Source organism: Canis lupus, unplaced genomic scaffold (assembly GCF_011100685.1).
Source record: "Canis lupus familiaris isolate Mischka breed German Shepherd unplaced genomic scaffold, alternate assembly UU_Cfam_GSD_1.0 chrUn_S1538H1724, whole genome shotgun sequence".
Lineage (NCBI taxonomy): Eukaryota > Metazoa > Chordata > Mammalia > Carnivora > Canidae > Canis > Canis lupus.
In genome coordinates, this window is record NW_023330376.1 from 69183 (window position 1) to 95271 (window position 26089).

The window sequence follows — 26089 nt, forward strand, 5'->3', positions numbered from 1 at the left end:
AACTCAAGAAGTTAAGAAAATTATAGCATCAAAACCACTGTTTGCGAGCTTGGACTAAAAGAGACCTAGATAGCACGGACTGAAAATAGGCCTTTGGGTCTTAGAAGTCCCCACAGGGAGGCAGCAGGCTGAAAACACAACTGCAAACACAGGTCATTGGACAGAACCAAGAGCTCAGAGAGGATAGACAGCAAAGAGCCATGGAGAAAAATTTCCATGGTTTCAGACTAAGTCTGACTGAAAAATGGACAGCATGCATCAGGCTGCATTTCAAACCTGGTATGGTCTAGTGTGACTTCCATCTTCTTTCTGAATGGAAGAGTCTTTAGCAAGTAACCAGAATGTTGTGTTTTCAATAGTAGAGAATCGTTCTCTTTAATTCTCAAGTCTTCATTCCTATTGAGAGAACCTGCACTCCAGGGACTAAAATTTAGACAACAAAACCCTGGCACCTTATCCCCGCTGCATCTGATTAAGATGGCAAGATCTTGGACTCCATCCTGAACCCGATGCCATGATAACTGAGATTTGTCGGAGGTACTGGGAGGAGGTGAGTGCATTTTTCATGTGAAAGGAATATCGAACACTGTGGCCAGTGGGTAAATTACACTAAAAATTGCGTTCTTCATGTGTTCATAGGTGTTCCAGTATTCCATTAAAACTAAACAAAACAAAAAGACCGTGGGCTAACCTTAGTGACTTGCTACTAACGAACAGAATATGGTCAATGTGATGTTGTGTGTATTCCAAGGCTAGGCTACAAAAGGCAACACAGCTTCTGCCCTGTTCTGTATCTCAGCCTGCTTACTCGGAATTTAGCCCCTCCTCTTGTGAGGAGGTTCAGGCCACAAAGAGAGTCCAGGTGTGCCAGTGTAAGCATTTTGGCTGCCTGCCCTAACTATAAATCTAGGCAACAGCCAGCATCAACAACACCAGACATGAACTTTTTCTCTTGGTTTTTCCCCATTTAGGAAGACATTATCTGTGCATTTTTTCATATATTCCCTTTATTATGTTGAGGTATGTTCCCTCTTAAACCTACTTTGTGGAGGGTTTTTATCATGCATGGATATTGTACTTCATCAAACGCTTTTCCTACATCTATGGAAATGATGACGATTCTTCTTTCTTTTATTAATATGGTGCATCACACTGATTGATTTGCAGATACTGAATCACCCGTGTAACCCAGGAATAAATCCCATTTGATCATGGCGGTGATTTTCTTAATGTATTGTTAGATTCAGTTTGCTACTATTTTGTTAAGGATTTTTGCACTAGAAAATTGGCCTGTAATTCTCTTTGTGGTGTCTTTATCTGGTCTTGGTGTCAGGGTAATGCTGGCCTCATCAAATGAATTTGGAAGTTTTCCTTCCTCTTCTGTTTTTTGGGACGGTTTGAGAAGAACGCATACTAACTCTTTCTTTAAATGCTTGGTAGAATTGGACTCTGAAGCCATCTGGTCCTGGACTTGTGTTTGTTCCAAGTTTTTGGATGAGTGATTCAATTTCTTGGCTGGTTAGCATTCTGTTCTACTTTCTTCCTGCTTCAGTTTTGGCAATTTATATGTTTCTCGGAACTTACCCATTTCTTCTAGGTTGTCCAATTTGTTGACATATATTTTTCATAATATTCTCTTATAATTGTTTGGATTTCTGCAGTGTTGGTTATTCTCCTCTGTCATGTGTGATTTTATTTGGGTCCTTTCCCTTTTCTTTTTGAGAACTATGGCTAGAGCCTTATCAATTTTATTAAATTTTTCAAAGAACCAGCTGTTGATCTGTTCTATTTTTATTTGTGTTTAGTTTCTATATCATTTATTTCCACTCTAATGTTTTTTTAAAGATTTATTTATTGGGGCGGGGGGGAGGGGCAGAGGAAAAGGGAGAGAGAGAATCCACCAGTAGACTGAGGTTGGAGGCTGAAGCAGGCTTCAATCCCAGGACCCTGAGAACGTGACCTTAGCCAAAATCAAAGAGTTGGTCAGTTAACCAACTCAGCCACCCAGGACCCCCATTTTTCCTCTAATTTTTATTATCTCCTTCCTTCTGCTGGCTTTAGGTTTCATTTGTTGTTCTTTTTCTAGCTTCTTTAGGTGTAAGGTTAGTTTGTGTTGAGATTTTTTTTTTTTTTTTTTGCTTCTTGAGGTAGGCCTGTATTGCTATATATACTTCCCTCTTAGAATCACTTTGGCTGCATCTCAAAGGTTTTGGACAATTGTGTTTTCATTTTCATTTGTTTCCATGTATTTTGAAATTTCTTCATTTATTTCCTGGTTGGCCCACACATTGATAGTACGATGTTATTTCACCTCCATGTATTTGTGGTCTTTTCAGATGGTTTTTTGTAGTCCACTTCTAGTTTCATAGTATTGTGGTCAGGAAAGGTGCATGGTAGGACTTCAAACTTTTTGTACTTCCTAAGGCCTGTTTTGTGGCCTAATGTATGATCTAGTCTAGAGAATATTCCAGATCTGTATTCTAATTTCATTTATTGCACTCTTCATCTCAGATTCTTTTTAAACTCTTCTATCTCTGTTGTAAGGGTCTCACTGATGTCTTCCATTCTTTACTCAAGTCCACTGAACATCCTTATGGTCACTGCTTTAAATCCTCCACCAGGCACGTTATTTCTCTCTCTCTCACTTAGATCTCTGGCCCTGTGGCATTATCCTGTTCTTTCATTTGAGATAAATTCCTCTGTCTTCTCATTTTGTCTAGGTCTCTGACAGTTTCTCTGGGTTAGAAAAGCCAGTTATGTCACTTGTTCCTGAAAGTAATGGACCACTGAAAATGGTCCCGTAGTGCCCAGGGCCTGGTGCTTCAGGGAGGGTCTCCAGGGTGTGTGGCATGCACTCTGCTACTGGGTTCTGGCTCCTCTATCCCTCAGGCCAGTCATCTGAGAGATAGGTTCTCAGTATCTGCTGTGGGCAGTGTTTGGTACTTGGCCTGAATCTAGCAGGTTTGAACTAGCTTGCGAAATGAGACCTGTCACACTCCACTGGAACTGAGACCCTGCAAAACTCTGGTTGGGACACATGGTGTCCGCAGGGGTTTGTACTGGTCTTCTGGGGGAAGGGCTTGCTGTGCTGGAACTGAGGCAAGCATGATTCAAAAGGGCAGTTCCCCTGGAGTGCAAACGGGTGGTGGCTGGTGTAAGCAAGTTAGGCAGCTGGTGTCAGAGTGGTACTGATTCCCACAGGTGGCTCTGTGTTTGTGCTCAGGGCCAGGGGAGGGAAATGGCACCAGCCAGCTGCTTCCGTTCTGTGTGCCTCTCTCCAAGTATAGTGCCCTACACCTTCTACCGTAGCCAAGCCCAATAACCTTTAAAATTCCAGGCTTTAATCCCCCCATAGTTGCAAGAACTCAGGAAATTCAGCCACTCTCCTTTTCCAAGCCAGTGGCTACGTGCATTCCCAGGTGTTCTCTCCTGCCCTTCGCTGGGACCACTACTCCCTCCCATCTGCTGCAGATAGGATCTCTTTCTCTTCTAAACTATATCTCTGTACTTCCGACTTTCTTTAAAGTGGCCTCTTCTCTCTCTTTAGTTGTGACCTTTGTTCTGTCAGTATTCAGGTAGATTTCTGGGGTATGTAGGATGAGTTGATAGGTATCTAGTTGTATTAGTGGGATGAGGTGAGTCTAGGCTCCTCCTACCCTGCCACCATCTTCCTTTCTCTAAGACATTTTTTCTAAAGAATCCCTTCAATTACAAATTATTAAAACTAGACAAGAACTCCTCTTTTAAATTTCCCCTCATGTTAGGGGAGAAAAACGACTGGCAAGCAGAGAGACATGTGATTTGAAGTATAACAGCTGAACAACTAGTAAAAGTTTAATAAGCAAAACGGAACCTTTTATCTGAATTCAAGTAACTGCAATTCTAAAAGAAAGAGGCAGCACTGAGTGCTTTTAAATCAATAATCTTCATTCTCCCTTCATCAGTGATGAAATAAGGAGAACGTTATGGAATAATTTCTAATCTTTTCATTAGCGAAACAAATGTATTGTCCTTTGGCACACTTAAATTAAATATAACTTCTCCTTTATCTTACTGCAAGCTTATTTTTCAGGGGAGGTAGTAAGACTATCTCATCTTTACATCGTACTAGAATGCTTCTCCATATCATATAGGTTCACTTTGAAATTTTTTTGTGATTCAAATTGCTCGTCTACTATTTGTCTCTGATAATTTGATTATTTTTAAAAATATTTAATTTATTTATTCATGAGAGACACACACAGAGAGACAGAGGCAGAGACACAGGCAGCGAGAGAGGTAGGCTCCATGAAAGGAGCCTGACGTGGGACTCAATCTGGGTCTCCAGGATCACGCCCTGGGCTGAAGGCAGTGCTAAACCACTGAGGACCCGGGCTTCCCTGATAATTCAATTAAATGCAACAAGATATTTTACAGGTGTATTCTTGACATAATGTAATGAAATGTTTATTCTATTAATTACGTATTGACCTATCAAAGTACAGCTATGCATATCTTTCTATTTCAGTAAAAGAAGATGGATACAGGCAACTCTGTTTTCCAAGAATGTAGGATCTGTGCCAAGAATGGGATCGGCGCCAGTCTTGTATGCACAAGAACCAGGTCAAAAGAGTATCTAATTGTGAACTTTAAGATGATGGATTAGCAAGACTTCCAAACAGGAAGGCTGATAACCCAGAGTTAATCCTTTATATCCTAGATGGTGAAATCTATGGGTGAGTCTATGCATTATAACAAGTTAATAAAACACAACGAAGTACATAGTAGACAGTGGATCCTACAACCAAGACGATGGAAATGGATGCGGGAGGCACCGAGTGAGAAACTACAGGTATTACTGGAGAAGAGAAACGGGACTCTATCTTTTTGAGCCTGGCTTCTCATTGTGTCAGGTAGTCAGCAAGACATAAGCTGGCAAAAGGCTCCTTCAAAAAGTATAAGTCTCTACAGGAGTAAAGTTAGGTTCTACTACATTGACTTATTACATAATTGTAATATAAATGAGTGGTAATTTGCAAGAGGACTAGGAAAGAATTCTCATAAAATTTGATTTGGTAGTGGCCTAAGGATAGACATATAGGTCAATGTATTAGAATTGAGAATCTAAAAATAAACTCTCAAATTATGGTGGATTGATTTTCAACAAGGGTGTCGAGACACTAAAATGGAATAAGAATAGTCTTTTTAACAAATGGTACTGAGACAAATGGATATCCACACACAAAGTAATAAAATTAGACCTCTACCTCACAACATATGTACAAACTTAACATGAAATATTAAGAGCTAAAATTATAAAACTCATAGAAAAAACAGGTGTGTATGTTCGTGATTGCATTTGGCAACAGTTTCTTAAATATGGCATCAAAAGACAGAAACAGATTAAGGATTTCATCAAAATCTAAAGAATAAAAGCTTCTATGCTTCAAATGTAACCATCAAGCAAAAGTGAAAAGGCAAGGTGATGAATAAAATATTTGAAAATCATATCCCTGATAAGGGGTCTGTAGTTAGGATATAGATAGAACTCTTACAATAATGAAAAGACAGTCCAATATAAAAATGGGCAAAATAAATGATTAGTTCTTTAAGATATAGAAATGAATAATGACCACATATAAAGGTGAGATGCTCAACATCACTAGTTCTAAGAAATATGCAAATTAAAACCACAAGACAGATGGAACTCAACAAGTGTATTATGCTAAGTGAAATAAGTCAGAGAAAGACAAATACCATATGATTTCACTCCTATGTGGAATTAAGAGAAAAAAAAAACCAACAACAGATGAACATAGGGGAAGGTGGAAAAAAAGGAGAGAAAGAGAGGCAAACCATAAGAGACTCTCAACCATAGAGAATAAACTAAGTGTTGCTGTCGAGGTGGGCAGGGGGGGCTAGATGAGTGATGGGTATTAAGGAAGGCACTTGTACTGATGAGCACTGGGTATTTAAGTGAGGAATCACTAAATTCTACTCCTGACACCAATATTACATGATATGTCAACTAACGAGAATTCAAATAAAAATTTTAAACAAATGAAAATACCCCTACAACGTGTCATTTTACACCCAATAGGATAGCTATAACAAAAACAACAGATAATGACAAACATTGACAAGAATCAGGGAAAATGAGAATCCTCAAACACTGGTGACATAAATGTAAAATGGTGCAGCCAGTTTGGAAAATAGTCTGGCAGTTCCTCAAAAGGTTTAAACCAAAAATGTTAAAGGTCCTTTAACATATGAACTAACAATTCCATTTATAAGTATATACCCAAGAGAAGTGAAATGTTCACGCAAAAGCTTGTACATGCGTATTCACAACAGCATTATTAACAACAGCCAAAAAGTGTAACAGCTCAAACGTCCACCAAATGATAAATACATAAATAAAATGTGGGCTGTCCATATGGTGGGATAGTATTCAGAACTAAAAAAATAATAAAGTTCTGACACATGGCACAAAATAAATCTAAAAACATGCTAAACCAAAGAAGGCAGTCACAAAGGATCAAATATTTGGTGATTCCATTGAGATGACCTGTCCAAAATCAGCAGCAAATTGATAGAGACAGAGACTAGAACGGTGACTACCTATGGCTAAGAAGAATAGGGAGGGGGAAACTAGCATGAGGTGCCAGTTAAAGGGCATAGGGTTTATTTTTACGGTGAGAAAATGTTCTAAAATGGATTGTGGTAGTCTTTGAATATGCATCTTATGTTCATTATATCTCAATAAAGTTATTACCAAAAATATATATCAAATATGTAAGATTACTAGGAAAATCTGTATTTTACTGCTCAAAGCACAGAGGGATTTATTTCCCAATGAATTTAGAGTCCCAAAACTAATTAAAAATTACCTTCTGTCTTAGCATATTAATCTGAATTTCCATTTCCGTTTGACTGGTTTTTAAATCTCCATAGAAAGGAAGCTCTCCATTTTCATATTTACTTAACATCCTTCTTAACATGTTTAAGTGGTTCTTAAGCCTGCAGAAGGTATAGAATGAGTAAGTCAGGTCCTTTAAGAAGAAATATTTAATACTTATTTAAATAGATAATATGTTCTATCACATAAACAAATCTATACTTATGATATCTCATTTGTTCCAATCTCTCATTGTTTGAGAGAATACCAACTAAATTACATTGCTAAGTAAAAAAATATGGAAAAGATTTTTATGACACATATGGCAGTTGAAGGGTTAACAGGGTAACTATATTAAGAGTTCTTGTAAGTTATTATTAATATCTATTTTCAGTATGTGAATATAAAAATTAATCTATTATTAGGTAGTAGAGGCTAGTAATCCACGGTGAGGAAGAAAAGCATCCTCATCTATTAATGTTTTATAAAGACACAAAAATACATTTTGGTACCCACCTACCCCAGTCTAAAAGAAGGAAAGAAAATACAGACAAAAAACATCAAAGGACATCATTCAAAACAGAAAGAGAAACAGGAAAGAAAAATATTTATAAAGTTTGAATTCAGAGGAAGAAGGAAGAGGCAGAGCTTTAGAAGAAAGGAAATCAGCAGAGAGAGAATGTATGATGATGGCCTATGAGACTGTTTTAAACAAAAATCGAATACCTTGGCTAGTACACTCTTAGGAAAGTGAAGGATGCCAAACAATGCAGAGAAACAAAGTTAAATGACAGAAAAGTTTTGGCGGATCAGAGCAAAACTTAAATACTCAGCAAATAAGCAGAAAGGAAGCCAGGTGGGAGCTTCAGAGACATCGGAAAGACTTTTTTAAAAATCTGAGTAGTGAAATTGCTCATTTTATTCTTCATGAAGTCAGACATATATTTTTGTATGAATGATATATTTTATAACTAGAAAATGCAGGAAGAAAATGTAAGCCACTTGAGTCAGAGATGGCAGAGCAAGAGGAGAACATAGTTTTGTCTGATCCCAGAAATCCAGCCAGAGAGCTTTCAAATCATTCTGAACACCTGTGAAATCAACCAGAGATCTAAGGAAAGAATTGCAGCATTTCTACAAATAGAAAAGTGACCACTTTCTGCAAGTCTTGGTTAACTTTCACCTTCAGAGTTACATTCTATTCTTTCACCGTACTTAATTTTATTTCTATATACATGTAAGTCCTGCTTGTTTTTCCTTTGGGATATATTTATCTAACAAAAAGACATAGGATATGGTATATTACTCAGTTCTGTTCAACTGGGTGATAATATCCTTTTTTAAAAATTTATTCATGATCGTCACAGAGAGAGAGAGAGAAAAGAGAGAGAGAGAGAGAGAGGCAGAGACATAGGCAGAGGGAGAAGCAGGCTCCATGCACCGGGAGCCCGATGTGGGATTCGATCCCGGGTCTCCAGGATCGTGCCCTGGGCCAAAGGCAGGCGCTAAACCACTGCACCACCCAGGGATCTCCGATAATATCCTTTTTATTTTGACTTTTAATTTCCATTTTTACACTTACATTCTAGACTTTCCTTGTATTTAATTTTATTTTTGTATATATACAAGGTTTCCTCTTAACCATTTGGGGATGCAATTTCCTAACAAAAAGACCAAAATTCACATACTATCGGTGTACTGCTCTGCTCTCTTGATCTCTCTAATTCTATTATCTCCTTTGTTAACCTTTAAATTGGCTTCGGGTCTCTTCTGATTTGTTTAGCATGTATTTATCTGGGGTCATTCTTGATATTTTTCTATTCTGTTCTCTCACTCATCTCTTCTTCTCTGGACAGAATGACAAGATGGAAAAACTCACTGCCACAAAGAGAACAAGAGGTAGTACTGACTGCCCAGAACCTAATCAGCATGGATAGAAGGAAGAGGCTGGAGCGAGAGTTCAGAAGAATGACCATCAAGATAATAGCTGGGCTTAAAAGACACACAGAGGACACTAGAGAATGCCTTTCTGGAGAAATAAAACAACTGATATCTAATCAAGTTGAGATAAAAAAAGGCTAATCTTAGTGAGATGCAATAAAAAATGAAGGTTCTAACTGCTAGGATAAATGAGGCTTCACAGAGAAGTAGTGATATAGAAGACAAAACAATGGAGAATAAAGAAGCTGAGGAAAAGCAAGAGAAACAACCACTGGACTATGACAGGAGAATTTGAGAGATGAGTCGTACCACACAGCAATACAATGTTAGAATAATGGGGATCCCAGAAAAAGAGGGGAAGGAGGGGGCAGAAGGCATATTTGAGCAAATTATAGCAGAGATCTTCCCTCATCTGGGGAAAGAAACAGGCACTCGAGTGCCAGGAGGCACAGAGAACCTTCCTCAAAATCAATAAAAAACAGGTCAATATCTCCAATATAATAGCAAAGCTTGCAAATTTCAGACCCAAAGAGAAAATCCTGAAAGCAGCTTGGAACACGAGGCCCTGAACCAAGAAGGAGAGAAATATTCAACTGGCAGCGGATCTATCCAAAGAGACCTAGCAGGCCAGAGAGAGCTGGCATGATATACTCAGGGTGCTCAATGAGAAGAATCTACAGCTAAGAATTTTATCCAGCAAGGCTCTCATTCAAAATACAAGGGGAGATAAAAAGCTTCCAGCACAAACCGAAACTAAAAGAATTTGTGATCCCTAAAACAGCTTTGCAAGAAGTGGTAAAGGGGAACCTTTAAGCAAACAGAGAGCCCAAAAGTAACAGACCAGAAAGGAACAGACACAGTACACCAAAACACGGACTTGACACGTAATACAATGGCACTACATCCATATCTTTCAATCGTTACTCTGAATGTAAACAAGCCAAATGCCCCAACCAAAACACACAGGGTATCCCAGTCGATTAAAAAAAAAAAAAAAAAAAAAAAAAAAAGCAAGACCCATCGATATGCTATCTGTAAGAGACTCATTTTTAGACACAAAGACAACCCCAGATTGAAGGTGAGGGGGTGGAAAACCATTTTATCATATTAAAGGACATTAAAAAAAACTGAGGTGGCAATCTTGATATCAGACAAGTTGTATTTTAAACCAAAGACTGCATTAAGAGATGAAGAAAGACACTATGCCATAATTAAAGGGTCTATCCAAAGAGAAAATTGAACAATTATAAGTTTTAATGCCTCTAAAGTAGGAGCAGCCAACTATATAAACCGATTTTCTGTTAAGATTTCATTTATTTATTTATTTGACACAGAGAGAGAACAGAAGCAAGGGCAGCAGGAGAGGGAGAAGCAGACTCCCCACTGAACAGGGAGCCTGATGAGGGCTTGATCCCAGGACCCTGAGAACATGACCTGACCAAAGGCAAGGGCTTAACCGACTGAGCCACCCAGGCCCCCTTATGAACCAATTAATATCAAAATTAAAGGAACACATTGATAGTCATACAATAATAGTAGGCACTTTAACACACCACTCACTGTAACGGCCAGATCATCTAAGCAGAAGATCCACAAGGGCACAAGGGCTTTGAATGACACACTGCACAAAATGGACTTCACAGATAACTTCAGAGCATTCCATCCTACAGCAACAGAATACACATTCTTCTCGGGTGCACATGGAACATGTTCCATACTAGATCATGTACTGGGTCATAAATGAGGTCTCAACTGATACCAAAAGATTGGGATCATTCCCTGCATACTTTCAGACCACAATGCTTTGAAACTGGAACTTGATCACAAGAGGAAATTTGGAAAGAATTCAAATACACGGAGGTTAAAGAATCAAGCCAGGGAATAAAAGCACAGTTTTAAAAACCTCATAGAAACAAACGAAAATGGAAACACAACTGCTCAAAACATCTGGGATGTAGCAAAGGTCATCCTAAGAAGGAAGTATATAGCAATACAAGTCTTTCTCAAGAAATGAGAAAGGTCCTAAGTACACAAGCTAACCTTACACCTAAAGGAGCTGGAAAAGAACAGAAGATTAAAACCTAAAACCAGCAGGAGAAGAGAATTCATAAAGATCAGAGCAGAAATCAATGAAATAGAAACCAAAGGAACAGTAGAACACATCAATGAAATCAGGAGCTGGTTCTTTGACAGAATAAGATCAATAAACCCCTGGACAGACATATCAAAAAGAGAACGGACCCAAAGAAATAAGATTGTGAATGAAAGAAGACAGATCACGACCAGCACCAGAGAAATACAGACAAATATAAGAACACATTCTGAGCAACTATATGCTAACAAACTAAGCAATCTGGAAGAAATGGATCCCTTCCTATCAAAATTGAAAACAGGAAGACACAGGAAACCTGAACAGACCCATAACCAGCAAGGAAATGGGAGCAGTCATCAAATATCTGCCAACAACCAAGAGTCCAGGACCAGGTGGCTTCCCAGGAGAATTCTACCACACATTCCAGGAAGAATTAATCTATTCTTCGGAGCTGTTTATAAAAATTAGAAATGGAAGGGAAACCTTCCAGTGTTCTCTGTGAGGCCAACATTACTCGGATCGCAAAACCAGAGCAAGACCCCACCCAAAAGGAGAATTACACTCCAATATCCCTGATGAACACGGATGCCAAAATTCTCACCAAGACACTGGCTGGGAGGATTCAACACTACATTAAAGGATGATTCACCATGTCCAAGTGGGTTTTATGCTTGGGCTGCAAGGGTGATTCGACATCTGCAGATGAATCAATGTGATACACTACAGAAATAAAAGAAAGGATAAGAACCATAGGATCCTCTCAAGAGATGCAGAAAAAGCAGTTGACAAAGTGCAGCACCCTTTCCGGATCAATACTCTTCACAGTGCAGGGAGGAGGGGAGCACATCTCAATATCATAAAAGCCATCTATGAAAAGCCCACACCCGATGCCATTCTTAATGGGGAAAAACTGAGAGCTTTGCCGCTAAGGTCAGGAACACAACAGGGAGGTCCACTCTCTGGACAACCAGTGTTGTTCAACATAGCCTCAGCATTTAGACAACAAAAAGAAATAAAAAGGCGTCTGAATCAGAAAAGAACTCAAACTCTCACTTTTCTCAGAGGACATGATATCCTATGTGGAAAACCCAAAAGACTCTACGCCAACATTGTTAGGACCCTTTCCTGAATTCAGCAAAGCAGCAGGATAGGAAATCCATGCACAGAAATCAGTTGCATTTCTATACACTAACAATGAGATGGAAGAAAGAGAAACTGAGGAGTCAATTCCATTTACCATTGCACTAAACACCATAAGATACCTCGGAATAAACCCACCCAAAGAGACAAGGATCTGTACTCTGAAGAAGACAGGACATTCTGGAAAGAAATTGAGACATCATAAAGAACTGAAATCATTCCATGTTCATGGATTGGAAGAACAAATATTGTTAAAATGTCTATGCAAGCTCGAGCAATCTCTACATTCAATGCAATCTCTATCAAAATACTACCAACTTTTTTTTAAAGATTTTTTTTTAATTTTTTTTTCAATTTTCATTTATTTATGATAGAGAGAGAGAGAGAGAGAGAGGCAGAGACACAGGTAGAGGGAGAAGCAGGCTCCATGCAGGGAGCCCAACGTGGCACTCGATCCTGGGTCTCCAGGATCACACCCTGGATTGAAGGCAGAGCTATACCGCTGAGCCACCTGGGCTGCCCCCAACTTCTTTGCATACAGCTGGAGTAAATAATACTAAAATTTCTTTGGAACCTTAGAAGACCCCGAATAGCCAAAGGTATGTCGAAAAACATAGCCAAAGCTGGTGGCATTAGAAGCCAGTCTTTAAGCTCCATTGCAAAGCTGTGATCAACAGGACAGTATGGTCCTGGCACAAAAGCGGACATGTCAATCAATGGTCCAGAAGAGTAAGTCCAGAAGTGGACCCTCAACTCTATGGTCCACTCCTCTTCAACAATACTGGAAAGAAAATCCAATGGAGACAAAGCAGTCTCTTCAACAAATGGTGTGGGAAAATCAGACCACCACATGTAGAAGAATAAAACTAGACCATTTTCTTACACCATACACAAAAATAGAGTCAAAATGGATGAGACACCCAAATGTAAGATAGGAATCCATTAAAATCCTAGAGGAGAACACAGCCAGCAACCTCTGTGACCTTGGCTGCAGCAACTTCTTGCTAGACATGTCACCAGACGCCAAAATGACCTACTGACACTTCATCAAGATAAAAAGCTTTTACGCAGCAAGGAAACAGTTGACAAAACCAAAAGACAACTGACAGAATGGCAGAAGGTGTTTGCAAATGCCTTATCAGATAAAAGGCTGGTATGCAAAGTCTATAAAGAGCTAATCAAAGTCAACACCCAAAGAAAGATAACCCAATGAAGAAATGGGAAGAAATGAAAGGACATGTCTCCAAAGAAGACATACATATGGCCAACAGACACATGAAAACATGCTCAACATCAGTTGGCACCAGAGAAATACAAATCAAAACCATGGTGAGTTTCCCCCTCACACCTTTCATAATGGCCAAAATTAGCAAGTCTGGAAATGACAGATGTTGGCAGGAATGCAGAGAAAGGGGGATCCTCTTACGATGTTGGTGGGAATGCAACCTGGTGCAGCCACTCTGGAAATCAGTACCAGAGGTTCCTCAAAAAGTTGAAAAAGGAGCTACCTATGCAAAACCCAGCAATTGCGCTAGAAGGTATGAATCCCAAAGATCACTTTGGTCAGGATCCAAAGGGGCACCTGCACCCATATGTTTATACCAGTAAATATCCACAATAGCCAAACTAGGAGATCCGATGTTCTTTGAAAGAGGTATGTATAAAGAAGGCGTGATATAAATAAATAATCATATTTATTTATTTATTGGACAGAGAGAGGGAGAGAGAGAACAGAATATTACTCAGCCAATAAATAATGAAATCTTGGGACCCCTGGGTGGCTCAGTGGCTGAGAGTAGGCCTTTGGCTCCGGGCATAGGGGAAGGGAAGGAAAAGTAAAACAAGATGAAATCAGAAAGAGACACAAACCATAAGTCACTCAATACTAGAAAACAAACTGTGGGTTGCTGGAGGGGAAGGGATTGGGGGTGATGGGGTAACTGCCTGATGGGGATTAAGGAGGGCATGTGATGGCATGAGCACTGGGTGTTACATAAGACTAATGAATCACTGAACTCTACCTCTGAAACTAATATTACACTATAAGTTAATTAATTTGAATTCAAATAAATAATATAAAATAAAAAGAAATACAAGCGAATCCAAGATAACTTTTGATGTTGTTATATAATGACACAGTTAAGTTTTTAGAGATTAGGATATCTGCTCTAAAAAAAGAACACTATTAAAAGGAAAGATTACCTAAGAACAAAGATATCTTGCAGAAAAAATTCACGGTGGACAATGAAAAGCGCAGTTGACAATATATGTCAAAGGCATTGTTGTTATTATTTAAGGAATCACGGAAGAGTAAATGTAGTATTTTGGCAAGAATTTCTATTTAGGTTTTTATAAACTACAATTACAGATAAATTAGTTAATTAATGGTTAAAGTGATGTGAAATATTAGTCTTACCCAGTATTCTCTTTTTCTAATTCCTCATTTTTCTTCACTTCTTGATCCAACCTGAACTGCAAAAGGTTTTCCTTTTCATCACCACACTTTGGAAACAATTTTTTAAGAACATTAGTTTCAAAAATCAAGAGACTCCTTCTTCTTTTATAAAATGCTATTTCTCATGAATCCATGAGTAATATGTGTTTAGACAGGTTTATAAAATACATATAAAATGTAGGTTATGAACCAAATGTCAATGAAAAGAAATCTCAAAAATAAGGATGTTTGTTAAAACAGCTTCAACTGAGTTTATATTTTCATCATTTTTGTTTCTAGAATTTAAATTGCCAAAATTTACTTGGGAAATACAGAGGTTTTTAATCCACGTTAATGAAAAAATCTTTAAGGTGGCTATACTTACATCTGAGTTTCTAGAGATGTCCTAGAAGCAGTTTCACCAATGTCTTAAGATACTCTGGGTTTTGTGAGATCACAGCTTAAGATACAGTCTGAAAAATTCCCATACTGTCCCCATTATAATTTTGATGATCATCTGACTTTAGGATGAGATACTCTCCTTCTCTGCAAGCATTTCAAACATTTCTCTGCAAGATTTCAATTTCTTCTTTTCTGTTGACCACTTTTCTCTCTAAATAAAATTCAAGGCTTCCCAATATTCTATAAAAACGTTTCCTTACTCTTGCAGCATTTTCGATCATCTTGCTTTTCCCCTTTCACTGGACTCGAACATTCTTTAATGTGTCATCTCAGCCACAGATTCATCTTTTCATCGCGTCTTTTACACTAAAATCTGACTTTCAATCCTGGAATTCCACTAAAAAGTTTTGACAATCATCAAGGATCTGTTTTTACAAGTCCTGATCCTGCTTTACTTCTCAGCAGCAGCTGAAAACAATGCCACATCTTCCCTCTGCTCTTCTAATCCCATTTCATTTCTAAATGACAGCAAACGCTGACATTCAGTCCTTGGACCCTTGCTATTCCTCTTTTTCACATCCTCTCAGAGTTCTCCAAATCCCAAGGCTTCAAAACCAGATGCTCTATTCTATACTTTCAGCCTTGACCCATTTACTGAGGTCATGTGTATGCTTCCATCTTCCTTCTAGTTCCTCATAGACAATATTTTCAACCACACATTCAATACCTGTTACCTGATGTGCATTACCTTTCTAGTTAGCTAATCTGTTATTTTTATATATTTTTTTAATTTATGTATTTGAGAGAGAGAGAGCATGAATGGGGAGAGGAGCAGATACAGAGTGAGAAGCAGACTCCCTGCTGCAGAGGGAGCCTGATGTATACAGGACTCGATTCTGGGACCTTGAGGTGATGACCTGAGCCTAAGGTAGATGTTTAACCCACTGAGCCACACAGGCACCTCACACAGTTAATCTTGTACATTTTATCTTGACTCTTTTTGGGATTACTTTGAGTTATTTTTTAAAGATTTTATTTATTCATTTATTTATTCATGAGAGGTACGGAGGGAGAGGGCGGGGGGGCAGGGAGAGAGAGGCAGAGAGAGAGAGAGAGAGAGAGGCAAAGAGACAGGTAGAGAGAGAAGCAGGCTCCATGCAGGGAGCCCCATGAAGGACTCCATCCCAGGACTCCAGGATCATGCCCTGAGCTGAAGGCAGACGCTTAATGAGAGAGACACCCAGGCATCCCGAGTGTATTTTTTTTTAATTTTTTAAAATTTATTTATGATAGTCACACACACACACACACACACACACACACACACACAGAGGCAGAGACACAGGCAGAGGGAGAAGCAGGCTCCATGCACCGGGAGCCCAACGTGGGATTCGATCCCAGGTCTCCAGGATTGCGCCCTGGGCCAAAGGCAGGTGCCAAACCGCTGTGCCACCCAGGGATCCCAGTGTATTATTTTTTAATCTGGGGGGGGCACCTTTACCCTCAGGATGCTGACCATTGTACTTTGTCTTGCTTTTCTTTTATAATGCAAAAGTTCTTCCCAAGGGTTGGATTATGAACGGTTTGCCTTTGTTTCCTTTTGAATACTTTCCTATTCCATAGAGACGTGAACTTACGGAAGTCTTCTTCTAAGTTCTTTTCAGACACATACTTGACTATTTTGTTCAGAGGCTTAAGTCAGCTAGAGCTAACTCTTCTTCCCAATCCATATTTCTTCACCTCAAAATGGTGTCCATGAAATATCTTAACACAGATGTAGTCTCTGTCCTGGGGATTCATGAGGTGAGAACCTTCTAGAGAAATTAGGGCTATGAACTAAGTTGCTGGAAAGCTATTTAAGTTTTTATTTTATAGGGTAAGCTTAAAGTGGCTAATCACTTTATACCATAACCCTAATTCATTTCTATAGGAATATACAGAATTATCTATGGATATTCTTACAAACTCTGTAATATGTGGTGGCTTCCTAATAGATTCCTGTGTGATATTGTAGGGGGACAACTCATGGCACTCTCAGTCAGAGATAAGACTCCTTGTCAAGTTAACTGCATGAAAAGTACAGTAAAGCAACTTGAGCAGTTTTATATGAAGTCAGGAAAAAAAGTTTTTTTCGATGTTTCTTTGGCCACAGAAAGGACCAGTCAACAGAATGTGCTAGTTCCCCTGATAGGTATGATTGTTTAATGAAATTTGCATGTACCTAACTTATGTCACTGAAAGAAACTAGTTGTAGGTCCATCTACCTCATAGTTCCAACTTAGAAGTCCCAAAGCAATCTTCTCATCTTAAATCATTGGTAGCCACTCCTACAAAGGACGGTATGAATGGCACGATAATCCTGTACTGCTTATAAATGGTTATATAGTTTTCACTACCTATCAATAAACTGGAGTCCTGGATTGCACATTAATCTTTTCTGAGATTGGACTGTTAAATCTCTGAAAGTATGATTAACTCAAGGTAATAGAAAAACATTCGTTTCTGAACTTGCAATGAATGCTAGGAGCACTAGGTTACTCTCTAAGGCCCTGACTGAGCAGTCATTTCTACTTTTTCACTGGCATCTCTTTTCCTTTACAAAATCCAACAAGGAGAAAACTACATCCCTTTGAGAAAAATGTTTGCATAATTACCTAGTAGTCATTCTGCTTTTTTCTAAGATTCTATTTATTTATTTATGAGACACACACAAACACACTCACACACACACACACACACAGAGGCAGAGACACATGCAGAGGAGGAGCAGGCTCCATGCAGGGAGCCCCATGTGGGACTCAATCCGGGGACTACAGGATCATGCCCTGGGCCCAAGGCAGGCACCAAACCACTGAGCCACCCAGGGATCCCCCTTGTAGTCATTCTTAATGAAGACAACACACTACCAATTTGTAATTACAAATCACCACAAATTATTAGTAAAGTAATTCATTCTCAAAATCTCAGTGAAGGGTTGAGATTACAAGAGAAAGTCAGCATTCAAGATCAAATGATTACTCAAAGTTTGGGGAATTTTAAACATATTGAAAAATATTAGCAGGGACTCAGACATTAGTATACCAATATTCATAGCAGCATTACCAACAATAGCTAAGAGGTAGAAAAACCCAAATGATCACTGACAGATAAACAAAATGTGATATATATATATATAAAAAATACTGTTTTGCTTAGGCTATCACAATCCTTTTTATTAAAATCTTACTACAAAAATGATTAATTTATGCATTCAGTCAACTTTATCTATAAAGAGGAATTATACCAAGAGTAGTTAAATAGCAACCATATGAATATAATAAATATTTTTATGAGTGAGAATTTTCATATTATCCAAAATGTTCTTATACACTACTACTAGAGATATAAAAATTCCTTCTCCTTAGGACAGAAATTAAGAGACTGACTTACCGAACTTGAACTTAACAGGTCTTTCTGAAGCTGTTCAATTTGGCCTGCTTGCTCCTTGACTGTAACTTTTAACTCGGCATTTTCAACTTCAAGCCTAAAATGCATATTTTAAAATATTTATTCTCAGACACAAATTTTAAACATACCACATAATTTCTAAACAAACATCTAAAGGTCTTACATAAATTCTTAGAAATTTAAAAAGTAGATTTGGCAATTGTGCCATTTTTCTGGTTGTGTTTTGGGGTTAATGTACAAAATTTAAAGATCGTAAGCAAAAAAGAAAAAAAAAAGGATCGTAAGCAAAAATTATGCATTTCAAAATCCCACAAAGCTGATATTTTTACCCAGCTAAACAACAATGTATTTATCATAATGGATATATTTCTCATACTATACTACTTATCTGCTTTATAAATACTCAAGTTATTTTCTGTGCTGCTTTCAATTGTCCTGTTGCAGGACGCCTGGGTGGCTCAGTGGTTGAGAGCCTCCCTTTGGATCAGGGCACGATTCTGGAGTCCCAGAATTGAGTTCTGCATCAGGCTTCCTGTAGGGAGGCTGCTTCTCCCTCTACCTATGTCTCTGTCTCTCTCATGAATAAATAAAATCTTAAAATAAATTGCATACTTTTTTATGTCATCTCTGAACTTCTGAATGCACCTTAGAATCTTTGTTTGTAACTCCTCTGCTTCTTGTCGCTAAAAAAGAAAAGAAATACTTTTAACTACTGACAATCTAGTATAAAACCACCATCATCTGTTTTTGTAAATACAATGTCACTGGACACAGCCACATTTTCCTCTACATACTGATTTAAGGCTTCCCCAGAATTATACTGCTACAATAGAGACCTATGACTTGCAAAGCCCAAAATATTTACAATCCCCTGACAGAAAAGCTTTCTGAGCACTCTTCTAGTATTAAAAAACAACATTCTAACGTTTGTAAATTATATTTTATCAGGTACACATACAAATTTACGTATTGTTCAAAGGCAGAAAGACAGGAAATTACCTTATGGTAAACTTTTCTAGTTTTCTATTCCAAGCACCACATCAATTATAATTTTAAATATTCACATTTACAAATCACCATGGGCATTCCAGTGATTATACAAGTTAACATGCTGCTTTCAGGGACAATCAGATATTTCAAGTAACAGCTTCTGAGGCAGGATCTCTGTAGGAACCAGAATGCCTGGATTTGAATTCCCAACTCCCCTGGGCATTTGCTGTTTGACCTTGAAAAATTACTTCAAATTCTGTGTCTCAGTTTCTTCATGTGTAAAATGAAGTTAATAATAGTATCTACCTCACTGTGATAGTCGGAAGTTTAAATTAGGGAATATACATAAACTACTTAGAAGAGTATGTGACACATACCAAATTCTAAGTGTCTGCAATTAGCATTATTATTGTTGTTGTGTTTTACGTTCTAATGATATTTGATATTTTAGGCAGACGGCAGGCCAATGAAAGTGGTCTCTTACACAAGTTATATTGAAATCATTCTTCATACCACTGAAAGCGATAGCAAATGGGGAGCATAAGGCCCAGGATATAGCCTCAGGACTTCAAAACACTTTCACTACAGGTGCCTCAGTGGCTCAGTCAGTTAGGCATCTGCTGTGGGCTCAGATCATGATTTTGGGGTCCTGGGATTGAGACCCCAACATCAGGGTTCCTGCTCAGCAGGGAGTCTGCTTCTTCCTTTCTCTCTACCCCTCCCCCTGCTTGTGCACTCATGTTCTCTCTCTCTCTCTCTCCCTCAAGTAAAATATTAAAAAAAAGGGATGCCTGGGTGTCTCAGCGGTTATGTATCACTTGATCTGGGACTTGGCTCAGGCTTGATCCTGGAGTCCTGGGATCAAGTCCCACATCAGGCTTCCTGCATGGAGCCTGCTTCTCTCTCTGCCCGTGTCTCTGCCTCTCTTTCTCTCTGTCTCTTATGAGTAAATAAACAAAAGTTAATTTTTTTTAAATCTTCAAGAAAAAACTTTCAAAAATTCCACTAGCCAATGGTACTTTCCTCCACTTATAATAATTTTAATTTACCTCCTCTCTATACTACTCAGTGAACAATGCTCATGGACTACAGTGCAAACAGTAACTCCTACACTGAGTGATACATAACTTACATGACCATCAGAGGCAAGGTAAAGCCACTGACGTGGAAATAATGGACTCTTGCTAAACCAATGTTCCCAAATCATTTTATGTTCATATTGTTCATCTTAGCAACTGTTTATGTTAGAGGGCTTTAGCAAGTACTCTGATGAGTAGAGATTAAGGCTCCGTGGTGTGGCATATCAGAAAAGCTGCCCTCAGGGGCACCCGCTGGCTCAGTTAAAAGAACATCCAATGGTTAACCTTCAGTTCCTGTTCAAGCCCCACAATAGATGTAATGATTATATAAAATAAATAAACTTAAAAAAAAACCTGTCCTCAGAGCTTTATAGTTGGTAAAGTGCTGGAACTCTGTAAATCTCAGTTCTGGTTGCATAATGAAGGCAGGCATATTTAGACTGTTTTGCCATAATCAGAAAAAAACAGCATCTGATTGAATACTTTGTCCGATCGGATTAAATGCTTTCAGTTTTACACTTAACTGCTTAAAATACATTTAGAATACAGCTTTGTTATGTCAATGTGTTTCAATCAGAAATTACTGCTATGGTATAAAGTACTTAATTTTATCCTAAAAACTGTTAAGATATTCTCAAATTTAGGCAAGGACAGGTACCATACACATAAAATATTTTCCCTCTTAGACACATTTGTACATAAGAAGACAGAATTATCGCTCATGAAAAAAAATAAAAACAATGTAAAATAAAGGACTAAGGTGGTCTGCACAGACTAGATAATACATGTAAAATAAAGGACTAAACTGGTCTGCACAGACTAGATAATACAGGTGAAGAAAGTAAGTTCAGGGGGAGTTACAATAATCAGAGAAAGCCTCATGGAGAATGAGAGACAATGAGCCAGGACTCAATAGTGTAGGATTAGGCAAGAGGAAGGGAAACTAAAAAGACAGAAAGGGTAGAATGAGTAAATAAAAAAGGGTGAGAGATGGTAAAATCACCCCAATTAACTTAAAGGATAAAATCTGATGGCAGAGAAATACAGATGTCCACACAACTAAACCAATGTTCACAGCAGCATTATTAATGGCCACAAAGTGGAAATAACCCAAAGGTGCATTAAATGATGAATGAACAAGGGCGTTAGCCCACAATGGAGGACTGTCTGACCAGAAAAAGAAATGAAGCACTGACATATGCTAGAACACAGGCGAACCCTGAAAACAGGAAGTGAAAGAAGCGAGTCGCAAAGGACCACACATGGTGTGACTCCCTTTATAGGAAACATTCACAATAGGCAACTCTATGGAGACAAGAAGTAGACTTCTGGTTGCCCGAGGTCAAGGGCAACAGCTAAGGGTTTTTTTTTCAGGGTGACGAAAATGTTCTGATGGCAGTGATAGTTGCAAAACTCTATAAATATACTCAGCGACAACAACACATGTTAAATGGGTCAACTGTATGGTAGGTGTATTTATAGCTCAATAAAGCTTTTAAAAAGAGTCAATGGCAGGACCCAGATAATTTTCTTAATTCTCTCTTTTGGCTTTATATACATCATCTGAATATTTCCATGCATTTTAATATATAAATATTAAAAATATAAATATTTTATAATAAATAAATATATTAAAAATAAATATATAAAAGGAAAAGAAAATGAAGGAAATGCCTCAGTTCCACTAGTCGTAACCTTTCTTTACAAGTTTTCCTGAAATCAGTACAGAGTCTATATCCATCAATAAAAGTGAAGATGAGAAGTAAGACGATTTTCTGAAACATTCCGTTAAACCTTATCTTCTGATTTTATCTAGCTCGCCTCATCATGGTAATAGAGATCTCAGTAGAAAACATTGTTTTTAGGGCACCTGGGTGGCTCAGTTGGTTTAGGCGTCCAACTCATGATTTCAGCTCAGGTCATGATCTCATTGGTGGTGGGTTTAAGCTGGCATGGGGCTCTGTACTCAGCAGGGAATCTCCTGGAGATTCTTTCTCTCTCCCTGTGCCCCTCCCCCTACTCATGAGTGTGCATGGACATGCATTCTTTCTCTCTCTCTCAAATAAATAAATCGTTAAAAAAAATCGTATAGCAGGAGAAAAAAGTCCCTCAATTTCTGTGAATGGGTAAATGCTATAAGGAAAAACATAGAACACAGAGAGAGCAGAATGAAAAGTCAGAATTTAATAAATAAGTGCATGGTGAAGACACTAAAATTATGCTAAATTGAAATGAAAATACAAAAGAAAGTGGTCCATGGAAATTAGCATCCTAAAACATTTATATTATTTAACCAGCTACAGATGAACTGTTGACATGTTATATGTAATACATATCTGACTTTCGATTTGATCCAATGTTTTTAAATCCTGTACCTCATCTTCTAAATTAATACGATAATGTGATAACTCCGGTGAAGCCTGTGACATACATTGCTTTTTTAGGGCATCAGCCAGTTCTTGTTGAAGTTCTCTCATAACTACCTAATAAGACCTTCTGTTACTGATTTTAGAAATCATCCTATTATTATGTTAATAATATAATTCTAACGTATGTACTTTATCACCACATACATCAACTCACCTTTTATTCCTAGAATGTACACACTGCTAAGTGAATTCAGTTAAAGACACAAAAAGTGTTATCCCTCCTGCCTAGTCAGTATTATGTTACACAGATAATTATTTCAGCCCCACTCTCCATTCCTTGTTGATGAATTTGCAAAGCTTCCCAGCCTGCTGAAGTCTCAAAAAGAAATGGGTATTGTATAGGTGAGACTAGCAGTGGTAAATTCTACATTAATCAAATATTTTCTCTCTTTTTTATTAGAGGCTAAAATTAACTTCCAAGTTCTTCACATACTCAATCCTCTGCTCAAATCCTTCCAATAGGTTACTATCTCAGAACAAATGTGAAGTCATACTAATGGCCCTCAAGCCCCCTACATAACCTGGCTTCTGCCTCCCTCCTGGCCTCAGCTCCTAGAGATCCCTCCCCTGTTCATGCTCACTCCACTCCTGCTATACAAGAATCCTGCCATCCCTCCCTCAGTAGCCTGAAAATGGAGATCCAGTGCCAAATTAATAAATCACAAAGATACAATTCTATTGGAAAATTTTAAGCCCAAATGGTAGTTACCAGTGGAGTTTTGAAATGAGCAAATTATTTGAAAAATGCTTAAATTATAAACCGTGGTGGGAAGATGAAATCAAATACAGCTTTGCTAAGTCACCAGTTATCCCAAATTATGATTTAGTGAAAAGTAGATGCCTTCAAAAAGTGAAAAGGTCACAAGAATAAATGATTTGAGACTAAACATTTAAATTTACACAAATAAAAATAAAAGTATGCTAACTGAAAATGCTTAAAAAGCTATCAAAAAAAAGTACTGAGATACAGCACCTACACTTCAGTTCATGTGACAAATCTGGAGTTAGTTGTCAAGGTAATCCACTTATTTGAACCTCAAGGTCAAAACACTCAGTTATGAGCATTTCCACTTATCTGTTCATCATGGTATTAAAACGTGGTGACAAGAATTAAAACTATTTTAGTAGTACTAACAATAAATTATTAATATCAGACTCCTTTCTTTAACAATGTATAACTTAACCTCTTGAAGTTTCTCATAGATGACGTGCATTTTTATTCAAATTAAAGCACCTTTCAGGTCTAATTTTTATTTGCTGGATACAAGTTATGCAGATTCAAAACTGACCCATAATCATTCAGGTCGTGATCTCGGGGTCATGAAGTGGAGCTCTGCACTGGCATAGAGCCCACTTTGGATTCTCTCTCCCTCTCCATCTGCCCCACTCCCATTTAGGTGCAGGTGCACTATTTCTCTCCAAAAAAAAAAAAAAAAAATAGTACTAATAAGCCATAACCAAACATTACTTTGAACTTTCTAATAGGAAGCTTGAAAAATATTTGTCTTTCTGAATACTTACTTCTATCCCTAACTGCTGTTCCATTATCTGTATACATTATTGATTAACTCCTTATTTTTTTTCTCGCAGTAGAAGAGCTCGTTTTCACCTGCAACTCGAACCGTTCTTACAATAACCTGAACCTGGTCTTTGAGATAATTATAGTCTTTTCTTTACATTCCACTCTGCTGTAGGCATCATCTAGTTGCTCTCGGAGCAACATATTTTCACTTTGTAGTTGAGATAATTTCTCTTCTAAGGATTCATGCTTTCCATGTATTTATTCACTTTACCTTGTTCGTTTTGAGATTCTGCTCAATTTCCTTCTTCTGACCATGTGTTTGTTTTGGGTTTCTTTGTAAATGTTCTAAAGCCAACGTCTTTTCTCTGAGAGCATCTCTTGTATACTGGAGCTCAATTTCTAGGGCATTAAATTTACTTTCGACTTCAGAAAGTTGCTGAGAAAGCACCTCATTGTTATCTTTTAGGTTAGACATCTCAAAGTTCATTTTGTCCTGTAAATGACACCACTCATCTTTTGCTCTCTGGAAAGCAAGTTCTAGGTCTCTTTTTGATGCCTGACTTTGATCACGATCCTGTACAGCTGTAGCGAGTCTAGCTCGGTATGATTGAAGTTTTGCTTCCAGTCTTTCTCTGTTTAGCTTTTCATCCTGCAATTTAGAGTTCAGCATGGTATTCTCAGTTGTCACAACATTCAGCTGCCCACTAGATTGGAATACTGTATTTGTTAATGTTACCTCATTCAGTTTTATGGCGTTTTGAAGACTGTCATTCTTTTCTTTTTCAGTTTCAGTGTCTTCACAATACCTCTTTTCCTGCTTCTGATTCCTTATTGTGTCTATTTCCAGTCTTAGCATGGCAAGTTCATCTTGCAACATGCGGTTTTCATGTAACAGACCTTTTTCTTTTTCATGAGGAGGAGAAACCTAAGTAAAACAAGAGTCTTTTAGCTGGAACTCAATAAAATGACATTATCATGATTTTCTCTGAAATCAAAGAATATCCTATGTTTATACAAGGAATGGGTTGCAGTTAAGTGGATATCCAACTGGAAAAACACAAAGTTGGATCCAAGCTCAAACTTTTATACAAGCATAAATTCCCCAAAGTTCAAAAGTTTAATTGAAAGCAATGAATGCATGAAAGGAAAAAGAAATCATGACAAAATCCTAAGAATCTCAGAATTGGAAAGGTCTTTCTCTGGTTTACAACAAACTCAGAAGGCTTGAAAGAAAAAAACTAATACATCTGACTACACTAAAATTGAGTTTATAGTCTCATGTCTAACACAGTCCACAGGAAAACCCTTAGCTCTGCATATATTTGGACAGATTCAATTTCCTAACCTCACTTTGTCCTGAGAATATTCCATACGTATTCGACTTTTCTAACATTTCTATACTCAGTTATAAGAATTTTATCTACTGATAACTAATAAATCTAGGCATTGTACTACAAACATGTCTGCACACATTAATTATCTCTTTTAGTTATCACAATTCAAAAATGGAGAGGTTAAAAATACTAAGCTGCAGGACATTCCCCAGGTCTTTGTACCCACTACCACTATTCTGGCACCAAACTGCAGCTACTTCTCTAGTGTGAATCTTAAATACAAAAGAAGCCTTGTATTTCAGGAGTGGCTGGGTGGCTCAGTCAGTTAAGCCTCTGCCTTCGGCTGAGGTCATGGTCCCCGGATCCTGAGAGCAAGTCCCGTGTCAGGCTCCCTGCTCCACA

The 26089-nt window shown here is 38.0% G+C and overlaps 1 protein-coding gene across 1 annotated transcript in view; it reads right to left on the reverse strand.

Annotated features, from left to right (window-relative positions):
* Positions 1 to 26089, reverse strand: part of LOC119878351 (ankyrin repeat domain-containing protein 26-like) — a 125847-nt gene that overhangs the window by 29423 nt on the left and 70335 nt on the right. Inside the window, exons 20-25 of the mRNA XM_038588969.1 lie at positions 25090 to 25278; positions 24625 to 25002; positions 18946 to 19016; positions 18316 to 18409; positions 14467 to 14552; positions 6870 to 6999 (exon numbers count right to left, since the gene is read on the reverse strand). Coding sequence (XP_038444897.1) covers positions 6870 to 6999; positions 14467 to 14552; positions 18316 to 18409; positions 18946 to 19016; positions 24625 to 25002; positions 25090 to 25278 — 948 coding nt within the window. The remainder of the gene's footprint in view (positions 1 to 6869; positions 7000 to 14466; positions 14553 to 18315; positions 18410 to 18945; positions 19017 to 24624; positions 25003 to 25089; positions 25279 to 26089) is intronic.